The sequence below is a fragment of the Trichomycterus rosablanca genome, unplaced genomic scaffold (assembly GCF_030014385.1).
Source record: "Trichomycterus rosablanca isolate fTriRos1 unplaced genomic scaffold, fTriRos1.hap1 scaffold_145, whole genome shotgun sequence".
In the NCBI taxonomy this organism is placed as follows: Eukaryota; Metazoa; Chordata; class Actinopteri; order Siluriformes; family Trichomycteridae; genus Trichomycterus; species Trichomycterus rosablanca.
Window position 1 is genome coordinate 5,702 of NW_026946973.1, and position 21,313 is coordinate 27,014.

General features: G+C 41.6%; 1 protein-coding gene across 1 annotated transcript; it reads left to right on the forward strand.

Annotated features, from left to right (window-relative positions):
* The first annotated feature begins 6,443 nt into the window (after window positions 1-6,443).
* LOC134305714 (tripartite motif-containing protein 16-like) lies at window positions 6,444-12,510 on the forward strand. Its single transcript, XM_062990185.1, has 6 exons — window positions 6,444-7,028; window positions 7,146-7,241; window positions 8,050-8,283; window positions 9,016-9,175; window positions 9,474-9,521; window positions 11,924-12,510. The coding sequence occupies exons 1-6, from the start codon at window positions 6,444-6,446 to the stop codon at window positions 12,457-12,459; spliced, it is 1,659 nt and encodes a 552-aa protein (XP_062846255.1). The 3' UTR covers window positions 12,460-12,510.
* Window positions 12,511-21,313: the final 8,803 nt, after the last annotated feature.

Sequence of the window (21,313 nt, forward strand, 5' to 3'; positions counted from 1 at the left end):
GTTCCCCCGTACATGTCCCATGAACCAATAATAAAGGAGCTGAGTCGTTTTGGCAAATTTGTGGGTGAGATCAGGGACATACCACTAGGATGCAAGAAATCAGGACTAAAGCACGTCCTGTCTTTCAGGCGCCAGGTGCTCATGATTCTAAACAGCGCGGACAAAACCCTCGAGGCCTCGTTCCGTGTTTCGGATGGTGAAGGCTCGTACCTGGTCTTCGCCAGTACGGATAGTTTGAGGTGTTTTCAGTGTGGCAATGTAGGGCATAAGCGCTTTGAGTGCCCATTGAATGAACGGAGGACTGTGCAGGAGAACCGGGATTCTACCGCAGCTGAGAATGGTGGCGCCCCGGAGAGGGACGCTGCGGATACCGCTCCTGAGGATTCAGGTGAGGGATCGTCCACAGCTCCAGCTCCGGAGGCGCATTGTGGAGTTGAGGTGAGTGAGCGTTTAAAAACTAGTGTTTCAGACAGTGAGGCTGGTCAGCAGCAAGCTAGCCAGGGTGAAAGTGTGGTAGGTGCCAAGGTGAGTGGTGAGGGGGAGACCCAGGTGAGCGGTGAGGAGGGTGCTCAGGTGAGCGGTGCGGTGAGTGTGCAAGGGGGTGCTAAGGTGAGTGATAAAGAGAGTGCTCAGGAGAGTGGTGAGGGGGGTGCTCAGGTGAGTGGTGAGGAGGGTGTTCATGTAAGTGGTGAGGGGGATGCTCAGGTGAATGGTGAGGAGGGTGCTCATATAAGTGGTGAGGGGGGTGCTCAGGAAGGCCTGAGCACTGTTGGTGCCAATGCTTCAGTGCAGATGTCTGCGAGTATATGTGACGCTCAGTCAGGTCCAGTTGTGTCCCAAGAAGAGGACATGGAGGAGGACAGAATGTCTGTGGTGTCTGATTTTGGAGGTAGTCAACTTGGAAGTGAGATGCTGTACTCTGTAGATCAGATCAACTCTTTTTTGGATATGACGAAGGGAAAAACTGTGGATGTGACTGATTTTTTCCCGGATTTAGATACGTTTGTGGCTTCAGTGTTGAAGGCGCAAAGAGATGTTGGGTATGAAATTCTTTCCAAACAGAAACGGTTCCGTTTGAAAAAACACATCACTGCCATCCGAAAAGCTAAAAATGTGAGGAGTGGTTTACGGTTTGTCTCTGATCGTGAGGCTGTATAAATACAGAGCACATGGGGAGAAGTTTTATCCTGTCCTCTTTACCTGTTTTCTGCTTTATTGTTCCCTCTCTCTTTTTTCTGTTTTAATGGGGGTTTTGAGGGTGGGTACTTTAAATGTAAATGGTTTTAGAGATAGGAGTAAACAGGCCCTTTTTTCTGAACTTTTTAATTTTAAGAAATTAAATGTTTGTTTTTTACAAGAGACACACAGTGATGATAATTCAGTCTCTGAATGGGGTTTATGGTGGAAGGGGCAGGCTTATCTTAGTCATGGGACGAATGTTAGTGCAGGGGTTGCCATTCTTTTCTCTCAATTCTCTTTAGTAACTGTATTATCGGTGAATGAAGTTGTAGCAGGGCGTTTACTTGTGATTAGAGCCAAGGTTTATGATCATGTTTTTATTTTTATTAATGTGTATGCCCCTAATAGAGGATCAGAGAGAAGTGAGCTGTTTACTAAGCTAAGGCAGTTTTTACAATCTTTCTCGTCTGAAGATGTTGTTGTCTTAGGAGGTGATTGGAATTGTACCCTTGATTTTGTTAAAGACAGAAATGGAGAGGAGCCACACCCCCAGTCTGCTCGTGTTCTTACTAATATTGTTTCTGATTTTGAACTGATAGATGTGTGGCGAGAGAAACACCCCTCTGTTAGGCAGTATTCTTGGGTTAAAGTGGAGGCTAGGGGAGTGTTTGCAGCACGTCTGGACAGGTTTTATGTTTCAGACTGTGCACGTGATACAATTTCTCGATCTAGTATACAGCCCACTTCTTTTTCTGATCACCACTTATGTACTGTGGATTTTTCTTTTAATTTTCATACACCTAGACCCTGTCTGTGGTATTTTAATAAGTCACTTTTACAAGACAGAAGGTTCTGTGAAGATTTTAAGCTGTTTTGGGCTGAGTGGGTAGGAAAAAAAGGAGATTTTGATAATCTAATGCAGTGGTGGGACGTGGGGAAAGCTCAAATACGAGTTTTCTGCCAAGATTTTACTTCCTACTCTACATCCCGACTAAGAACCACTATGACTGCTTTAGAAAAGGACATTACAAGGATACATAATTCATTGATAAATCAGAATGTTCCTGATTTGCGGACGGAGCTCACCACAAAATTTCAGGAGCTGAGTGACATTCTGCATGAAAAAGCAAAGGGAGCACTGGTGAGGTCAAGGTTCCTTTCTGTGCAAGACATGGACGCTCCCACTGCTTTCTTTTTCAATCTGGAAAAGCCCTCATCTGTACATAAGACTTTGATTTCAGTGCGTAAAGAGGATGGTATGATTGCCACAGACCCAGTTGAGGTTCGGAAGCTGGCTGTAGAGTTTTATTCAGACCTGTACACTGCAGATGTTCCAGATCTGCAAAGTGCAGATGTCCTGCTTGAGGGCTTACCTCAACTGGATGAACAGTATCAACTGGAAATGGACAATGAATTGACTTTTGAGGAGGTCACTGAGGCCGTATATCAACTCACTCCTGGGAGAGCACCTGGGATAGACGGCTTACCAGTGGACTTCTACAGAAGTTTTTGGGGAGTTATAGGGAGGGACTTTTATGAGGTGTTACTGGAAAGTTCCAGTGCTGGTGTTCTTCCAATAAGCTGTCAGCGTGCTGTTTTGTCACTCATTCCAAAAAAGGGGGATCTTTGCCGACTGACGAACTGGAGACCTGTGTCTTTATTGTGTTCTGATTATAAAATTTTATCTCGTTCAATCGCAAATAGATTGAAAACTGTTTTAGACATGGTGATTAACGAAGATCAGTCCTACTGCATACCAAAAAGATCCATTTATGATAATCTGTTTTTAATTAGAGATTTATTTGATTATGCTAAACTGTCTGGATCAGATTTTGGTTTTTTATCGCTTGATCAAGAAAAAGCTTTTGATCGAGTAGATCATGGCTATCTTTTTTCAACCTTGAAGGCTTTTGGATTTGGAAATGGTTTTATCTCTTGGATCAAGCTGTTATATGCGGGGGCATCTTGTATAATAAAGGCGGGTGGGGGTCTGAGTACTCCTGTATTGGTAGGAAGGGGAATACGTCAAGGCTGCCCTTTGTCTGGACAGTTGTACTCGCTCGCTGTAGAACCTTTTTTGTGTTCACTTAGGAAAAGGTTGTCTGGTTTGCAGATTGGGAACAGCATAGTTAAGATTTCAGCATATGCTGATGACATCACAGTAGTGGTACGTCATAAACAAGACATTTTGGCATTGAAAAATGCATTACAGGTTTATGAACAGGCCACCTCCGCAAAACTAAATTGGGGTAAGACTGAGGCTCTTTGGTGTGGTTCAGAAATAAGGGGTGACTCTTTGCCACAACTTCCAGGTAGTATACAGTGGAGCAGAACTGGTCTGAAGTTTTTAGGAGTATGGTTGGGCACTGATGAAGCAAAAACAAAAAATTGGGAAAGTGTAGTGGAGAAAGTCCGTGCCAGGTTGTCCAAATGGTCTTGGTTGCTACCCCAGTTATCATATAGGGGTAGAGTTCTAGTCGCCAACAACCTTGTTGCATCTGCTTTATGGCATAAGTTCACTGTCTTGAATCCACCAAGGGGACTTATTGATGATATTCAGAGAGAGCTGGTGAATTTTTTCTGGAATGGACAACATTGGTTGAGAGCTGCAGTTTTGTACCTTCCTGTGCAAGAGGGGGGACAAGGGCTCATGGACATTCGTTCCAGAGTGGCTGCCTTGCGTTTGCAGGCTATACAACGCCTGCTGTACCATGAGCATCACAGTTGGACGGAGGTAGCCTGCGCTCTTTTGAGAACTGCTGGGCGTTTGGGCTTGGATAGACATTTGTTCTCTCTTTCACTGAAGACCATGGATTTAGGGGGCCTGACACCCTTTTACTCGGCTGCTATGGAGGCTTGGCAACTGTTTTCCTTCTCAAAGGAGTGTGATGTACCATCTGCATGGATTTTTGAAGAGCCACTGTTTTTTAACCCGGTTTTTCCATCTCTGGGCCAGATTTCAGGCTCTGTGAGAGGTCGTCTGATACAGAGTGGAATTACTAAGCTCTGCCACTTAAGGAGAGGTATGGACTGGGTACCGGTAGAACAGCTGGCAGAACGGGTCGGTTTTAGGTCTTTGCGCCTGGTTGGGCAGGTACTAGACCATTTAAAATCTGATATGTCTGCCTCTGTGTCCGAGTACCTTAGAATGACCCCTGTTGAGCAATGTCGGAGTGATGAGGCCATTTTTCCAGATATAGTGATGGACTTGGGCTGGGAGGATTGGCAGGAGGGACAGGGGACACTGCTGTCTTCCAAAATGCCTACACTGGGTGTCTTTAGCACTCTACAAAAACGGTCACTGTACATGGCTTGTGTTAAAGCTGTGCATTTTCACAACTTGCGAGACTTAAGAGAGACCAAATGGGCAGTGGTTGTTGGGGCTGGTTTTTCCCCTAAGGGTAGCTGGCGGTCCCTGTACAAAAGACCCATTCAGAAGAGGGTGGGTGACCTCCAGTGGAGGATTGTGCATGGGATCTTAGCTACCAACAGGCACGTGGCACGGATTGATCCTTCGGCTAGTGACAGCTGTCCTTTTTGTGGGGCCACTGAGTCACTTTTTCATGTCTTTTTACAGTGTTCACGTTTAGACCCCCTTTTGAATTTAATTAAGAACTGGGGAATTGGATTTGTAGGTTTTTTTGACAAAAGTTTTTTTATTTATGGGCCCAAGTACTCTGTTACAAATAGACATAAAGTGGTTCTTTTAAATTTTCTGTATGGTGCCGCAAAATTGGCAATCTGGTGCACAAGGAAGAGCAGGATCAAGGGTTGTGGTGGTACCGATCCAGTCTTGATGGTCAGAGGTTTAGTGAGAAAGCGATTATTGATTGAATTTACATATTATACCATCATGGATAATGTAGATAATTTTTTTGACGTGTGGGGGGTTGGGGGTATTTTGTGTGAACCTGGTGATCTTGGTGAGTTGGTGATGAATATCTAAATTACTGTCACTGTAATATGACTGTTTTAATCGTTGTTGTATAATTTATTTATTATTAATTTTATTTTAATTTTTTTCTCCCTTGTCTCATTGGATTTTCCTTGAGCTGGTTTTAACTGCTGGTGTTATCTGAAAATGTTGATTAAAGGTGTCTTAAAAGTCAAAAAAAGTCTCTCTCTCTCTCTCTCTCTCTCTCTCTCTCTCTCTCTCTCTCTCCTTTAGTTCAGCAGAAGTGAAACTGATCTGATCCTGTTCTGTTTGAGTGTGGATCTGTTCCGTGTTTGTAGTTTTGTTAATAATTGAAGTTGATGAACGCAGGTGAGTTTATACATTTCCACACTTCTGTACATTACTGTGTATTGTTACTTTATGTAGTTCAGATTGTTGATTTGATTTAAACACACTTGTTTTGAACAGAACACTCACGAACTAAACCAGGAAGTCTTGGACATTCGCCTGACATTCGAGTTTCTTTCGTCTCGTTCTCGGCTAATAAACATCCAAAAATAAGTGAAACTGCATTAACTGATTCTGCAGTAAACAAGGAACAAACTACAATCAAATATGTTTAAAACGTTTTTTCTGTACATTTTTATTTTCTGTTATTTTGTAAATGTGAGCTTCATCTGAGTTGAAATGATAAGGAAGTGCTAAGGGAGCGTCTACAAAGTGCATGAAGCCGAGGTGTAGTTATTACCCAGTGGCATGTACCATTCAATATAACTGTATAAAGTACTTCAGTATGGGTACAGTAACAATATATAGTGTCAACAATTCTAAAATCAATCATTTTAATATAATAAACGATGCAATAGTTACCTAGTGACATGTACCACCCACTACACTTACATTACAGAAACAAACCCTACAGTATGGGTACAGTAATAAAGAATTAAAAGTAAAAAAAAAAAAAAAAAAATTCTACAACCAAGGATGTAGTAGTTAACTTGTCACTTGTACTAGTTACTACAACCACATTATAAAAGTCCTAAAGCATGGGTACAGTAACGAATCATAAAATGTACTACAGTAAAGGTACAGCAATAATAAAATATAGAAGATTAACAAAAATTAAGAAATGCAAGTTTTGATAAGATGAAGGTTGTAGTAGTTAACTAGTGTCTTATACTACTTACTACAACAACATTGCAAATTAAAAGTCCCACAGCATGAGTACAAAAGATAATCAAAAAATTTTAAATGAACAGAAATCGAGAAAAGTAAACATAAACATGATGCTCACGAACTAAACCAGGAAATCTGAGCTGCTGTAAATAACCTGCTGTGTTTACTGGTGTTTCTGTTTACGTGTAGAAAAATGTCCAAAAATTCAGTAACTCAGGACGAGTTCAGCTGTTCAGTCTGTCTTGAAACACTGAAGGATCCAGTAACTACATCATGTGGACACAGTTTCTGTATGGTGTGTATTAATAACTGCTGGGATCTGGAGGATGATAAGGGAACATACAGCTGTCCACAGTGTAGACAAACCTTCACTCCAAGACCTGTTTTGAGAAGAAGCACAATTCTGGCTGGAGTTGTGGAGAAACTAAGGAAAACAGAACTTCAAGCTCCACATCCTGGTCACTGTTTTGCTGGATCTGAAGATGTGGAGTGTGATTCCTGCACTGGGAAAAAATCCAAAGCTGTTAAATCCTGTCTGGTGTGTTTGGCCTCTTTGTGTGAAACTCACCTTCAGCCTCACTATGAATCTTCTGCTTATAAGAATCACAAGCTGGTTAAAGCCTCCAGACGACTCCAGGATCAGATCTGCTCTCAGCATAATAAACTGCTGGAGGTTTACTGTCGTACTGATCAGCAGTGTATCTGCCTGATGTGTACCATGGATGATCATAAAGGACATGATACAATATCAGCTGCAGCAGAAAGAACTGAGAAACAGGTAAAAATATTACACAGCTCTCTTTAACAAGTAACAACTCATTATCATTTACACTGACGTTGTTTATGTGGTGCTCGTACACAATACAAGTAAATTCTGAATTGTTATTCTGTGTAGAAGCAGCTGCTGGAGATCCAGAGAAAATTCCAGGAGAAAATCCAGAACAGAGAGAAGGAACTTTGTGAGCTGATAAATGCTATGGAGTCTCACAAGGTAAGTTTTATCAACAAAAAGCTCTCAGGATCAGTCCGACTCGCCTCCATTAAACCAATCTCCATTAAAAATGAGATATTTTATATCTCAGGTAACTTTGTAAACATAAACAAACATTTTTGTTCATTTTTGTTCAAAAAATCTTCACATTCTGCCTGGTTAGTTGGTGATTAATGCTGTACAACAATTTTAAGGTTGTGCTAATAATGATAAGGGTGATAAGATCAGATTAGGGCTTTGACTGAGCCACCCAAGAATATTATTGATTGTTGTTATTGACTTATTGATAGTTGTTATTGATTATTGACTTGAGAAGATCACTAAATTGAATCCCAGTCCTGTCCCGGCTGGTGTTTCCTGATACTCAAAAGTATTTCTGTAACAATATGCTACCACCAGCACATTTCACAGTATATATGGTGTTTTTGCGTATTATTAGATTTAATCCACACATATAATTTTGAATTAAGGACATACAGGAGCAGGTGTGTTCTGTGAGGAAATATAACATGCTGATAAATGCAGTAAAAACTAAAGTGATGATGAACACTGAAGAAGTGCTGGAGTTTAAGGTGGAAGGTAGAAGACTGGAACTCTTTCTTATATTTGGGAAGTAGAGTATCAAGTACTGCATCATGTGGACATGATGATGATGGTAACATTTTCAAGGGTATGAAAAGTCAAGCCATTAGCACCATCACCAAGCTATGAGATGAAAGTCTTAGTCTGGCCAGTAGCTACATATGAATGTGAAGGATGGACAAATATCTGAGTGAGAAACGTTTCCTCTTTCTGAATCTTCTAACAGTGTTCTGCACAGACAGCAGTGAAAAACATTGAGAGGATCTGTACTGAACTAATCAACTCAATTAACAGAAGATGCTCTGAGCTAAAAGATCTGATCAGAGATCGAGAGACAGCAGAAGTAAGTCGAGCTGAAAAAGTCCTGAAGCAGGTGGAGGAGCAGATTGTAGAGCTGAAGAGGAAAGATGCTGAACTGGAACAGCTTTCACACACAGAGGATCCCGTCCATTTCCTCCAGGTAACATTTACATTTTCAGCAGACACTTTTATCCAAAGCGACTTACACAATGACCTGAACACAATGAGCAATTGAGGGTTAAGGGCCTTGCTCAGGGACCCAACAGTGGCAACTTGGTGGTGGCCGCGGGGCTTGAACCAGTAACCTTCTGCTTACTAGCCCAGTACTGGCCTCAGTGATTTTTAACAGAATTATTTTTAACAGAACTAAAAATAATTATATTATTGCTGCACCAGTCCAAGTAATAAATTACAGCGGTACCTTGTAACTTGACGTCCCCTTAACTAAAAATCTTTAAAACCTGATGCCTTTTGTTGAAAGATTTGTTCCCTTAAACTTGATTATTGTTAGCATTCATTCAAACATGTTGGGGAGAGCCGGAAATGCAACAAAAACCACATCACAAGCAAAGCATCCTCTCCTGTCTTCCCTGAGGTCTCCTTTTTATAGGCATCTTCACATGGTGGTAACTTTTGCGCATGTTCATGCATCTTCCACAAATCTGTAAAATAGGGAAACCCCACCTACACAAAACACATTATGACCCATAAAGTCGTAACACTTGGGGTTCTGAAAAATTGTGAGAATCAGAATCAGCTTTTCTAAGAGATCATGAAATACTGTTAATGTTATTAGGAGAAACATCACTCTGTGCTTCATGTCTGTTGTCCATCATTTGTGATTCATCATCATCTTGTTGTTTCTCTGTGAACATTATTTATCTGGATGTAGAATTTTCACTCTCTCTCGGCTCCTGCTGGATCTGCAGAATCAGCCACCATCACAATCAGTCCTTTCCTCTCATTTGATGATGTTACAAAGTCTGTATCTCAGCTGAGAGAGAAAGTAGAAGAATTCTGGAAAGATCAGTGTGAGAAGATACCAGATGAAGGTGAGTTTAAGCCCTCAGTGTTCCATTGTCTCCAAAATGCTTCAGTACTCAAACATCAAACAAAACAATCAAATCCACCAACATGAACATTTAACAACATCATTCATTTACTCATCAACCCAGTACTGGTCATGGTGAATGAAATACACTCACACTTGGTCAATTACCCAGACTTAATGTCAATTTAGACAAACACTGGGAGAACAAGCCAAACTTTTTACTGGCTTTACCTGCAACAGTTTCTGGTGTAAATATGTATTAACTGTGATTAGTGATTGTACTGTTACTCTTTCTGCAGTGAAGAAAGTCCGGATTACTTCACCTATTAGAGAAGATTTTCTACAATGTAAGTTCTTCACGAGCACACAAACATACACAGTGCAGTGAAAAAGTATTTTCACCCCCCAGTTATCTGTTATTTTACATATTTGTTACACGTTACTAGTTAAGATGCTACAGCAGCTCAGTTTGGTTCAAGTCCAGATTTGATTAAGTCCAAAACCTAAACTTTATTTCCTCAGATTTATTTTAACAAAGATCTGCTCTTGTTATTGGTGTTTAATCTTTAAATCATGGACTGATGACCAGATGTTCTTCTTTAGCCCTAAAACACCATCACACTACCACCACCATGACTGACTGTTAGTAAGATGTTTTTATTGTAAAATGCTGTTTTAACTTCATTGCAAGTATAAGAATTCTGACTCATCAGTTCACAGAACATCATCACCAAAATGCTTGAGGGTCATTAAGGATCTTATATTGGTAAATGAGAGGCGAGGCTTTATGTTCCTCTTAGTTAACAGTGATTTTACTACTTGACTCTCCCATGGACTTAATTTGTGCTCAGTTTCCTTCTAATACTGGAATCATTAAATCAGATCTAAATTGAGGACAGCAGGTCCTGCGGTTTCCTAAATGTTTGTCTGGGTTCTTGTATATTTTCCTTGATGAGACGTTGATGAGCTCTTGAAGCAATCTTAACTGTTCCAGATGTCATTTGGAGATCATGGCTCTTACTGTGGTTCGCTGAAGTACTAAAACCTTAGAATGGGCTTTGTAACTTTTTCCAGACTGATATATTGCAATTACTTTTTTATCTGTTTTTGAATTTGTTTGGACAGTGGTGACATCGTTCTGACAGTGATCATGCCTCAGATTAGGGACATTTTGAGTCCCTGCCAAAGACCACGGTTCCATGTACTCTTCTTCAATAGTTATTTAAAATCACCAAGAACTTCAGAGGCCATGAAGTTAAAACAAGTAAAACAATCATTTAAACTGCTGTCTGTATATTTATGATCCAGGAGATTTTATGAGTCTCAATCATTCAGTCACAGAAACCACTGAAATACACACACACACACACACACACACTAACATAAACCAACACACATTCACACAGTTACAGAGACACACCCACTCACATACATGCTTATACACATTTACACGTGTGCGCGCACACTGAAACACTGAAACACACAATTCAAAAAGCTTTATTAGCATTACTGTGTGTGTGTTTGTTGTTGGATTGTGTGTTGCTGGTGTGTGTCTGTGTACTGTTTGTGAATGTGTTGTGTTTGTGTAATGTATGTGTGTGTTTGTGTAGTGTTTGTGTGTTTGTGTAGCATTTATGTGTGTTTGAGTATTATCTGTGTGTATGTGTAGTGTCTGTGTGTATATGTGCAGTGTTTGTGTAATGTATGTGTGTGTTTGTGTAGCATTTGTGTGTGTTTGAGTATTATCTGTGTGTATGTGTAGTGTGTGTAATGTATGTGTTTGTGTATTTTTGTGTAGTTGTTCATGTGTTTGTGTAGCATTTGTTTTTGTGTTTGTGTAATTGTGCAGTGTCTGTATGCATGTTTAGTGACTGCATGTATGTGTAGTGTTTATGAGTTTGTGTTGCATTTGTGTGCTTGAGTAGTATTTGTATGTGTAGTGTCTGTGTATTTGTGTTCGTGTTGTGTTTGTGTAGCGTTTGTATTGTGTGATTGTGCATTGTTTGTGTGATTGTGTAGAGTTTGTGTGATTGTCCAGTGTTTGTGTGTATGTGTAGAGTTTGTGTGATTGTGCAGTGTTTGTGTGTATGTGTAGAGTTTGTGTGTATGTGTAGAGATTGTGTGATTGTACAGTGTTTGTGTGTATGTGTAGAGTTTGTGTGATTGTGTAGAGATTGTGTGATTGTACAGTGTTTGTGTGTATGTGTAGAGTTTGTGTGATTGTGCAGTGTTTGTGTGATTGTGTAGTGTTTGTGTAATGTATGTGTGAGTTTGTGTATATGTGTGGGGTTTGTGTAATTGTGTAGTGTTTGTCTAATGTGTGTGATTGTGCAGTGTTTGTGTGTATGTGTAGAGTTTGTGTGATTGTACAGTGTTTGTGTGTATGTGTAGAGTTTGTGTGATTGTACAGTGTTTGTGTGTGTGTGTTTGTTTAGTCACACTCTCTCTCTCACACACACTGTACACACACACTGTACACACACACACACACACACACTGTACACACACACACACACACTGTACACACACAGTGTACACACACACACACACACACACACTGTACACACACACACACACACACTGTACACACACAGTGTACACACACACACACACACACACACTGTACACACACACACTGTACACACACACATACACTGTACACACACATAGTGTACACACACACACACACACACACACACTCTCTCTCTCTCTTCTATGTTAATTGGTTTATTTTGTGTTTCCTCTCCAGATGTTTGTCGGTTCACACTGGATCCAAACACAGTAAATAAAAACCTCCGTCTGTCTGAGGAGAACAAAGTGGTGACCTGCAGTAGAACATTACAGTCGTATCCTGATCATCCAGATAGATTTGATTGTTGGCCTCAGGTTCTGTGTAAAGAGAGTGTGAGTGGACGCTGTTACTGGGAGGTTGAGTGGAGTGGGAATTATGGGGTTTATATAGCAGTGTCATATAAAAGCATCAGCAGGAAGGGAGATGGTGGTGAGTGTTTGTTTGGATGTAATGATCAGTCCTGGAGATTAGAGTGTTCTCCATTCGGATTTCTATTCAGGCCCAATAACAAAGAGACTAAAATTCCCATAATGCCGAGTTCCTCTAGAATAGGAGTGTATGTGGATTATGAAGCAGGAACTCTGTCCTTCTACAGCGTCTCTGATACAATGAAGCTCCTCCACAGAGTTCAGACCACGTTCACTCAGCTCCTCTACCCGGGGTTTTTTCTTTATCCAGGGTCAGAAGTGAAACTGTCAGATTTAACAAATTAAATGTAAAATTTACGTGAAAGTCTAACATTAAACTGTTTGAGTGATTTTAGAATCTGTGAGGCAGTGATACATTTATGAAGATTTTCTTTTTCAATTTATTAACCACCATTTATTCAGTGCTGTGAAAAAGTATTTACCCCCTTTATTAACGGAAGGCGCCGCAGAGGTGGCTGCCTGTTGCAACAGCTCCTGCTCACGTTTGAGTTTTTTCTTACTTTTTTCCTTACTTTTAAGTACTTAAGTTTTACTTTTTGTTAGTTAAGTGTTTGTACTTGTTTTTATGCACAATGGACACCAAACTGGTGCTTGTTTTGGTTTTTGCACTACTATTTTTGCTGTTTACGACTGTGTCTGGAGATCCCGTGCGGAGCCACGCTCCTATTGTTTACACCAGGGATCAGCTGTTAGCGCTTAGCAACACAGCTGTGCTACCGCATGAGAGGCATGACATCCCCCGCGAGCTGAGGAGGAGGAAGCGGGGGAAACGGGCTGGAGCTCGGTGTCGGGATAGAAGGAGACGTTATAAACCGGTTCTTCCTTCCATCATTATGGGGAATGTAAGATATCTCACCAATAAGATGGACGAGCTGACGGCGCTAACGCTGCATCAGAGGGAGTATCGGGAATGTAGCGTCATGGTGTTTACAGAGTCATGGCTCAACGCGCTCATTCCGGACACGCTCGTATCTCTGGATGGCTTTCACCTCATCCGAGCGGACAGGACAACGGAGAGCGGTAAGAGGAAGGGAGGAGGACTGGCAGTATTTGTGAATGAAATATGGTGTAACTCTGGACACATCGCTATTAAGCAACAAATCTGCTGTAAAAACATTGAACTGTTAGCCGTTAGCATGAGACCGTACTATCTCCCGAGGGAATTCTCGCATGTTATCGCGATAGCTGCGTATGTCCCGCCCTCTGTCCACCTTCACACAATATGTAACCTGCCACACTAGAGACAATAAAATACTGGACTTGTTTTATGCCAACACAAAGGAGGCTTATAACTCATCACCTCTCCCTCCCCTTGGAAGATCTGATCACAATCTGGTTCATCTTCTGCCTGTGTACAAACCCCTTGTGCACAGAGAACCAGCAGTCACACGCACAGTGAAGAAATGGTCTAAGGAGACTGAAGAGGCTCTGAAGGACTGTTTTGAAACAACAGTGTGGGAAGAACTGTGTGAGCCTAATGGGGAGGACATTGACAGTCTCACTCATTGCATTACGGATTATGTCAACTTCTGTGTGGAGAACACTGTCCCCACCAAGACTGTTTGGTGTTTCTCCAACAATAAGCCGTGGATAAATCCTGACATAAAGGCTTTCCTAAAAAGGAAAAAGAGGGCCTTCAGATCGGGCGATAAGGATGAGCTGAAAGCTGTGCAGAGAGAACTGAGAAGGAAGATCAGGGAGGGGAAAGCCGGCTACAGGAGGAAGTTGGAAGAAGAACTACAGCAGAACAATGTCAGCGGAGTTTGGAAAGGCCTTAATACCATCTCTGGCCACAAGAAGCCCGACTCCCAGGTGGTGGGGGACCAGAAGTGGGTGAATGAACTCAATTTGTTCTTCAATAGATTTGATCACTCACCTGTCCCTCCCCCTACACAGACATTACGGCTGAATCCCCCTTCTGTGGCACCACCAACTTGCTGCCCTCCCCCGTCGTCTCTCACACTCACGCCCTTATCACCACCACCCCCCACTGGTTCATCTGCTAGCAACTTTAACTTCCCATTCACGCACTTCAACACCCAGCCCCCATGCTCCAATCTGTCCTTCACAACAGCCCAGGTGAGGAATGAGCTGAGGAAAATCAAGGTGAAGAAAGCTGCAGGTCCAGATGGCATCAGTGCCAGGCTCCTCAAGTCCTGTGCAGATCAGCTGTGCGGGGTAGTCGAGCACATGTTCAACTTGAGTCTGAAGCTGGGAAGAGTACCACAGCTGTGGAAAACATCTTGTGTGGTACCTGTGCCGAAAACACAGCACCCAAAGGACCTCGACAGCTACACAGTTGATGAAATCACTGTAGAGGCTGGTCCTTACCCATCTCCGCCCTCTGGTGAGCCCATTCATGGACCCTCTTTAGTTTGCCTACCAACCTGGCGTCGGGGTGGATGATGCCATCATCTCTCTGTTACACAGAGCTCTTTTTCAGCTGGAGAAACCTGGGAGCACTGTGAGAATCACCTTCTTCGATTTCTCCAGTGCTTTTAACACCATACAACCGGGGCTCCTGAAGGACAAACTGGATCTTGTTGGAGTGGACAGTCACCTGTCCAACTGGATACTGGACTACCTCACTAACCGACCACAGTATGTGAGGGCACGGGACTGTGTGTCTGATATGGTGGTCAGCAGCACAGGGGCCCCTCAGGGAACGGTCTTGGCACCGTTTCTCTTCACCCTGTACACGGCTGACTTCATGTATAGCTCACCGGACTGTCACCTCCAGAAGTTCTCTGACGACTCAGCGATTGTCGGACTCATAAACAATGACGAGGACAGTGAGTACAGAGGACTGATTCAGGACTTCGTGGACTGGTGTCTGCAGAACCACCTCCAGTTAAACGTGGGAAAGACCAAAGAGCTGGTGGTGGATTTCCGCAGGTGCAGATCCACTTTACCATCAGTGAACATCCAGGGAATGGACATTGAGAGAGTGGACTCTTATAAGTACCTGGGTGTTCATCTAAATAACAAACTGGACTGGTCAGCTAACACTACTGCACTTTATAAAAAAGGTCAGAGCAGACTCTACCTGCTTAGGCGACTGAGGTCATTTGGAGTGCGGGGGGCACTCCTGAGGACTTTCTTTGACACAGTGGTGGCATCAGCCATCTTTTATGGAGTGCACTGTAAAAAACAAATTGTTGAGAAAACTCAAAATATTAAAGCAACATGATGCACTAAGATTTTTTAGTTATCTCAACAACTGCACTGAAGTCATTCTTACTAATATTTGCTTGTTTAGCCAACTTAGATTTGCTTGTATAAGCAACACTGATTATTTAGTTCAGGCTATTAAGAACGTAATGTTCTGATAACTACAAAATTCCTGTTCAGTTTTTGAGTTCATTGAACTATAAATGCCCTGTTTGCAAAACAAGAAATTCTAACTTGACTGAAAAAATTAAGTTGTTGGCAGAACTCAAAATTTTAAGGCAACATGATGCATCACGATTTTTACATTGGCCTTACTAAAATTCTATTGTTTAGCCGACTTACTTTCTTTACTCAACCGGTACTTACTTCTATTTGCCAAATCCTATCCTAAATTACCACATCCTTCACATGCTGTAAAACATATACTATAGTAAGACATTAAGCACAAGTTAACAACAAGAAAATACAAGATTGCATTACTTTATTCCAACCAGTACCTGACACAATCAAGATACAGTCTGAATATAACATAGCATTACACATTCAGTATATAAATGTAATAAAATCCTCAACCATTAACACTGAAACACCTGCAATAAAAATCAAATCTCAGTGATCCAAAAACAAAAGATCTTCACATGCTAAATTATGAAAACAAATTCCAGTGGAGGACGGTAGTGAATACGTATGGGCTGAGTCTTGGAACTTACTACTGACTATTTAACCAGAAAAAAAAATAAAAAAACTGTTTAAACAAATTGGAAAAAATACATCTCATGCTGTATTTTTACACCTGCTGAAATGCCCCCAAGTACGGAGCCCCTAAGGTGACATCCCCTAAAAAAAAAAATAACGCGTTCCCACGACTTAGTAACGCGTGGCCACGACTTACTTAACGCGTTCCCACGCCTTAATAACGCGTGGCCACGACTTACTTAACGCGTTCCCACGCCTTAATAACGCGTGGCCACGACTTACTTAACGCGTTCCCACGCGTTACTAAGGCGTGGGAATGCGTTACTAAGTCGTGGCCACGCGTTACTAAGGCGTGGCCACGACTTAGTAACGCGTGGCCACGACTTACTTAACGCGTTCCCACGCCTTAGTAACGCGTGGCCACGACTTAGTAACGCGTGGCCACGACTTACTAAGGAGTGGGAATGTACAAGGGGCTCCGTTCTTACACCCAGGAAATTGCATATTACATCAAGGCTCCAAAACAAACAATCTACGGCTCCCTAGAAAATGGAGAGTGAATTGATTTCTTTTTATTTCCATCTTGGAATGAATTATGCTGATATTTTGGAGTCTCTTGCAGTGAGACATGGCATAATCCTGAGCAAGAGACATTTGCTTCGCAAACTGAAAGCACATGAACTCAGACGCAGACAGTATACAGACTTGGCAGAAGTGACAGATTTCATCGCCCAACAAATTGATGGACCTGGAAGGCTACACGGCTACAGATGGATGTTCAGCAAATGCCTGGAACGGGGCATTAAAGCAAGAAAGGAAGATGTTCGACTGATCCTTGCAGCTCTAAACCCAGGTGCCTCAGCAATGCGTTGCAGACGGCGACTTAACCGTAGGCGGTATTTTGCTGAAGGGCCTAACTACATCTGGCATGTAGATTCTTATGACAAATTGAAAACCTATGGGATCTGCATTAATGGCTGCATCGATGGCTTTTCCCGTAAAGTAATTTGGCTTAAAGCAGCCCACACGAGTAGTGACCCACGGGTTATAGGAGGGTACTTCTTGGAAGCCGTGGATCAGGTAGGCGGCTGCCCCAGGATCGTCCGTACAGACTTGGGGATGGAAAATGTGGTGATTCGTGACATGCAAAGATTCCTCCGCCAAGATGATACTGATGACAAAGCTGGAGAAAGGAGCTTTATCAGTGGGTCAAGTACTACAAACCAAAGAATTGAGAGTTGGTGGGGAATGATGCGCAAACAAGGTGTGGAATACTGGATACAGCTGCTTGGGGAACTGAAAGACGAGGGCTTGTTTATTGGCGACTTTCTGGACAAGTCACTTATACAGTTCTGCTTTCGAAACATTATCCAGGTAAGAACACCACCCAACCTAACCCATCATATGAGGAGTGTTTTATGTTAAATATAAATAGTATATATCACACAGGGAATGCCTTTTGTTTATTTGATAGCTATTACTAGCAATGCTGCGCAGGTCTGACCTACTTATACCTATAGAAGCGCTGAGCTCCGGTCATCTGACCGCTCTGACTATCGGTGGCATGAAATGGAGTCCAGTGATTACCAATCCTGGCATTTAAAATCCATATCCCTGTATATTTTGAAGTTCTCACTTTTTATACCAACACTGAACTAACAAATCATCTCATTAGGAGTTATAGCTCAAGCACGAAACACTAACTGTGCGCGTGGATGAGTTAGAATCTTCGTGGCGAATTTAAAAGGTTAGCGCGAGCGAACCAGTTAACGGACACTCAACGGTTTTGTAAGCTATAGCCCGAGACGCTGCTCTTCTACCCGTCAAAACCATCGATTTATTGTAGCATATAGTTGCTTTTTGTATATAGTAATTCCACTGACTTTTCTTCAATACATCTTCCCTGAGTATAAGTTACATTCCTGTTTGCATACAAAGTATTTACCCCCATTTACAAAGTAAGTAGCACTAGCTAGCTAACTTGGCTAGCATTACGACTTTAGCTTGAAGCAAAAAAAAAAACTAGCTATAGCATTAGCCGGAAATAGTTTTGGTATTTGTTAGTTAGAAGTGTCAATTCTGAATACAATTCTGTTAACTTAACACTACTAGCGAAGGTTACATCAGTGGCGTAATTACGGGCTAAACGACTTTTGCTAGCAAGCACTAGTATCCTCACTAATTGGCCTTCTAGCGAGCTAGCTAACCTCATCACTTCTGTAAGTCGCTCTGGATAAGAGCGTCTGCTAAATGCTGAAAATGTAAATGTCTAATTTTAGCTTTAGCTAACGCTAAGAAACATGCCTTTAGAAAAACACAAAATGTTAGTATTACCTCTCTGCAGACTTTTAAGCAGTGAAAATTTCAACATACTACGTGAAATCCCTCCGTTTCTCATCAGCTGCAGCTAAACCACTCACCTTTAGTTCTTTGGGTTTTTTTTTTTTGAGAAGTCACGCCTCTCCACATAAAGCATGTGATACATGCTTCAGCCAGTTAAATAAATAGTAGGCGGGTTCCCTACATCCGCAAAGGGCCGGTGTGGCTGCAGGTTTTCATAAAGTAGCCTGGGCACATATACTTGTGTAATCAGTTGGCCTCAGTCTTTAAACAGTTAACCTGATGTGCTCTGGCTTGTCTGGAAAGAAATCCAGCAGTTAACTGTCCAGCTCTGGACAATGCTGAATAAAAATACACAGGTTCTTTCAAACATCAAGAAACTATATATTAAAGAAGCATGGTACATTCAGTCGTTCAATGGATAGTTAACATTATCTCCCATTTATTATTAAATACATGTGTAAAAATGATCAAACCTACATTTAAATATATTTACCTTCACTATAGTTGAGCAGTCAAAAAAGTGCACAAAATCAGGAACTTTGCAAACATTTCAACACACCACAGGGTCAGTGTTCCCAGATAGTGATTAAGATCAATCCAGGATTACTTTTTTCCTTATGGAAAACTGTCAAAGGGTTTTCTGAGTGATGCCACAGAAGATCCACGTTTGTTACCATAAAATACAAAGTTTGCACAAGGAACGTGAGAGTGTGAAGAACCTTTACATTAAAAAACAAAAAACACAACCTTTTCCAAATTAAGATTCTTTAAGACTTCTTCACACTCACACATCCCTTCTACAAACATAGTATTTTATGGAACCAAAAGTAGTTCTTCTGTGGCATGACTCAGAGAACCCTTTGACAAAACAATGATTTTTTTCAAGGGTTCGTTAGTTAAGGAAGTAGTTCTACTTAGAACTATGACTTCTATATGGAACAATTTCATGCTTAAAAGGTTCTTTGCATAGTGAAATGGTTCTTTAGATTGATGGAGATTGTGTTGTGCATGGTTCTATATAGCACCAAAAGGGTTCTTCTACTGTTACAAGCTTGACATTGTAACACTACAAGCACCCTCTTGGTGCTAAATAGAAACATGTACAACGAATTCTCCATTCTATATAGGTCCTTAATGCTCATGGTCATTCACTTTACTAAAGAACCCTTGAAGAACCATATATTTTTTTAAGTGAGTACACTTATCAAAGGAGTATGGATTATTTACCATATTAACCTTTTTTTATACAATTACTCACAGTTGTCTTCTTATAATCAGGTTCACTAGCAAGACAGGTGCGCAGAAGACAAAGGTATGTAATGAACAAGCAATAGATCATTTAATAACTTTAATAACATACATTGAATGTGACAATGATTCTGTTTTGTATCTTTTGTCTAACTGTACAGAATGTCTTGCAGAAAACCATCATATTGGACACTTAGGCGAAAAACAAAAGCATGGGTTGATCGAGACTTAGAGTCAATTCAGGCACAAGGGGGGGAGGGGGGGCAGAGCATTGATTCAGAAATGGAAAACAATGCTCTACTTGAAGACGAAGACCACGATGATGATGATTTGGAGTTCATGGATTGCCAATCTGCTGTGTGTAAAAATGACCTCAGTTGCATTACTAATGATGGATTTTTTGACTGTGAGGACTTTGATTCTGGATCAGAGTCAGAACTGGAGTTTAATTCTTTGCGTGATGAACTAGCAAAATGGGCAATTCAACACCACATCACGCACAGTGCAATAAATGCACTGCTAGATGTCCTTGGCAAGTATCACTCAATCTTGCCAAAAGATGCCAGGACACTCTTGAGTACAGCAAGATCAAATGATCTTGCAATTCAGGATAAAGCCGGTGGTCAGTACTACTACTTTGGTGTGCTCCAATCAATTACACACATTCTGCAAAAAAACAAGGGTTTAGTGACCAATACAAAACACCTGAAACTTCAAGTCAATATTGATGGGCTACCACTTTTCAAAAGCTCACCAACGCAGCTGTGGCCCATCCTTGGCACTGTTATTAACTTGCCTCATCATGAGCCAGTGACAATTGGGCGGTTTTGTGGTGAAAGAAAGCCTAATTCACCAAACGAGTTTCTTGATGACTTTGCATTAGAGATAGCCAAGCTTGCTGAGGGGTTTGACTTTGAGGGAGTAAGGTTAACTTTGCAGCTCTCTTCAATGGTCTGTGATGCCCCAGCTCGTGCTTTTATTAAGTGTATAAAAGGTCACACAGGGTACCATGAGTGTGAGAAATGCACACAGGAAGGCGTTTACATAGACAACAGAATGACGTATCCTAGAACCGACCTGCCACAACGGACAGATCAAAGTTTCAGGAATAAGACCGATTTGGATCACCACCATGGTATTTCAGCTCTAGAAAAGACATCTCTGGGAATGGTATCTGGGTTCCTTCTTGATTACATGCACCTTGTGTGCCTAGGTGTCATGCGGCGACTTCTGTACCTGTGGCTGAAGTTAGGTGCTCTCACTTGTAGGCTGTCCAACTTTCAGGAAAACGCATTAACGGAAAGGCTGCTGGGTATCCAAAGCTATGTACCTATTGAGTTTGCACATCGACCAAGGACTCTCAGAGAAATTGACAGGTGGAAAGCCACAGAGTTTAGACAATTTTTATTGTACACTGGCCCTGTTCTGCTCAAAGATACATTGAGCACCGCAGTGTACCAAAGTTTTCTGCTGCTATTTGTGGGCATTTTCATCCTTAGCAACAATACTCTGATTGAGGACTATCTTGAATATGCCAATAACATCCTAGGTCTTTTTGTTTCTCATTTTGGACAGCTCTATGGCCCTAAATTTGTGTCGTACAATGTTCACAATCTAGCGCATCTTGCGCAAGACGTTAAAAATCACGGTGTTCTTGACAGCTTCAGTGCCTTCCAATATG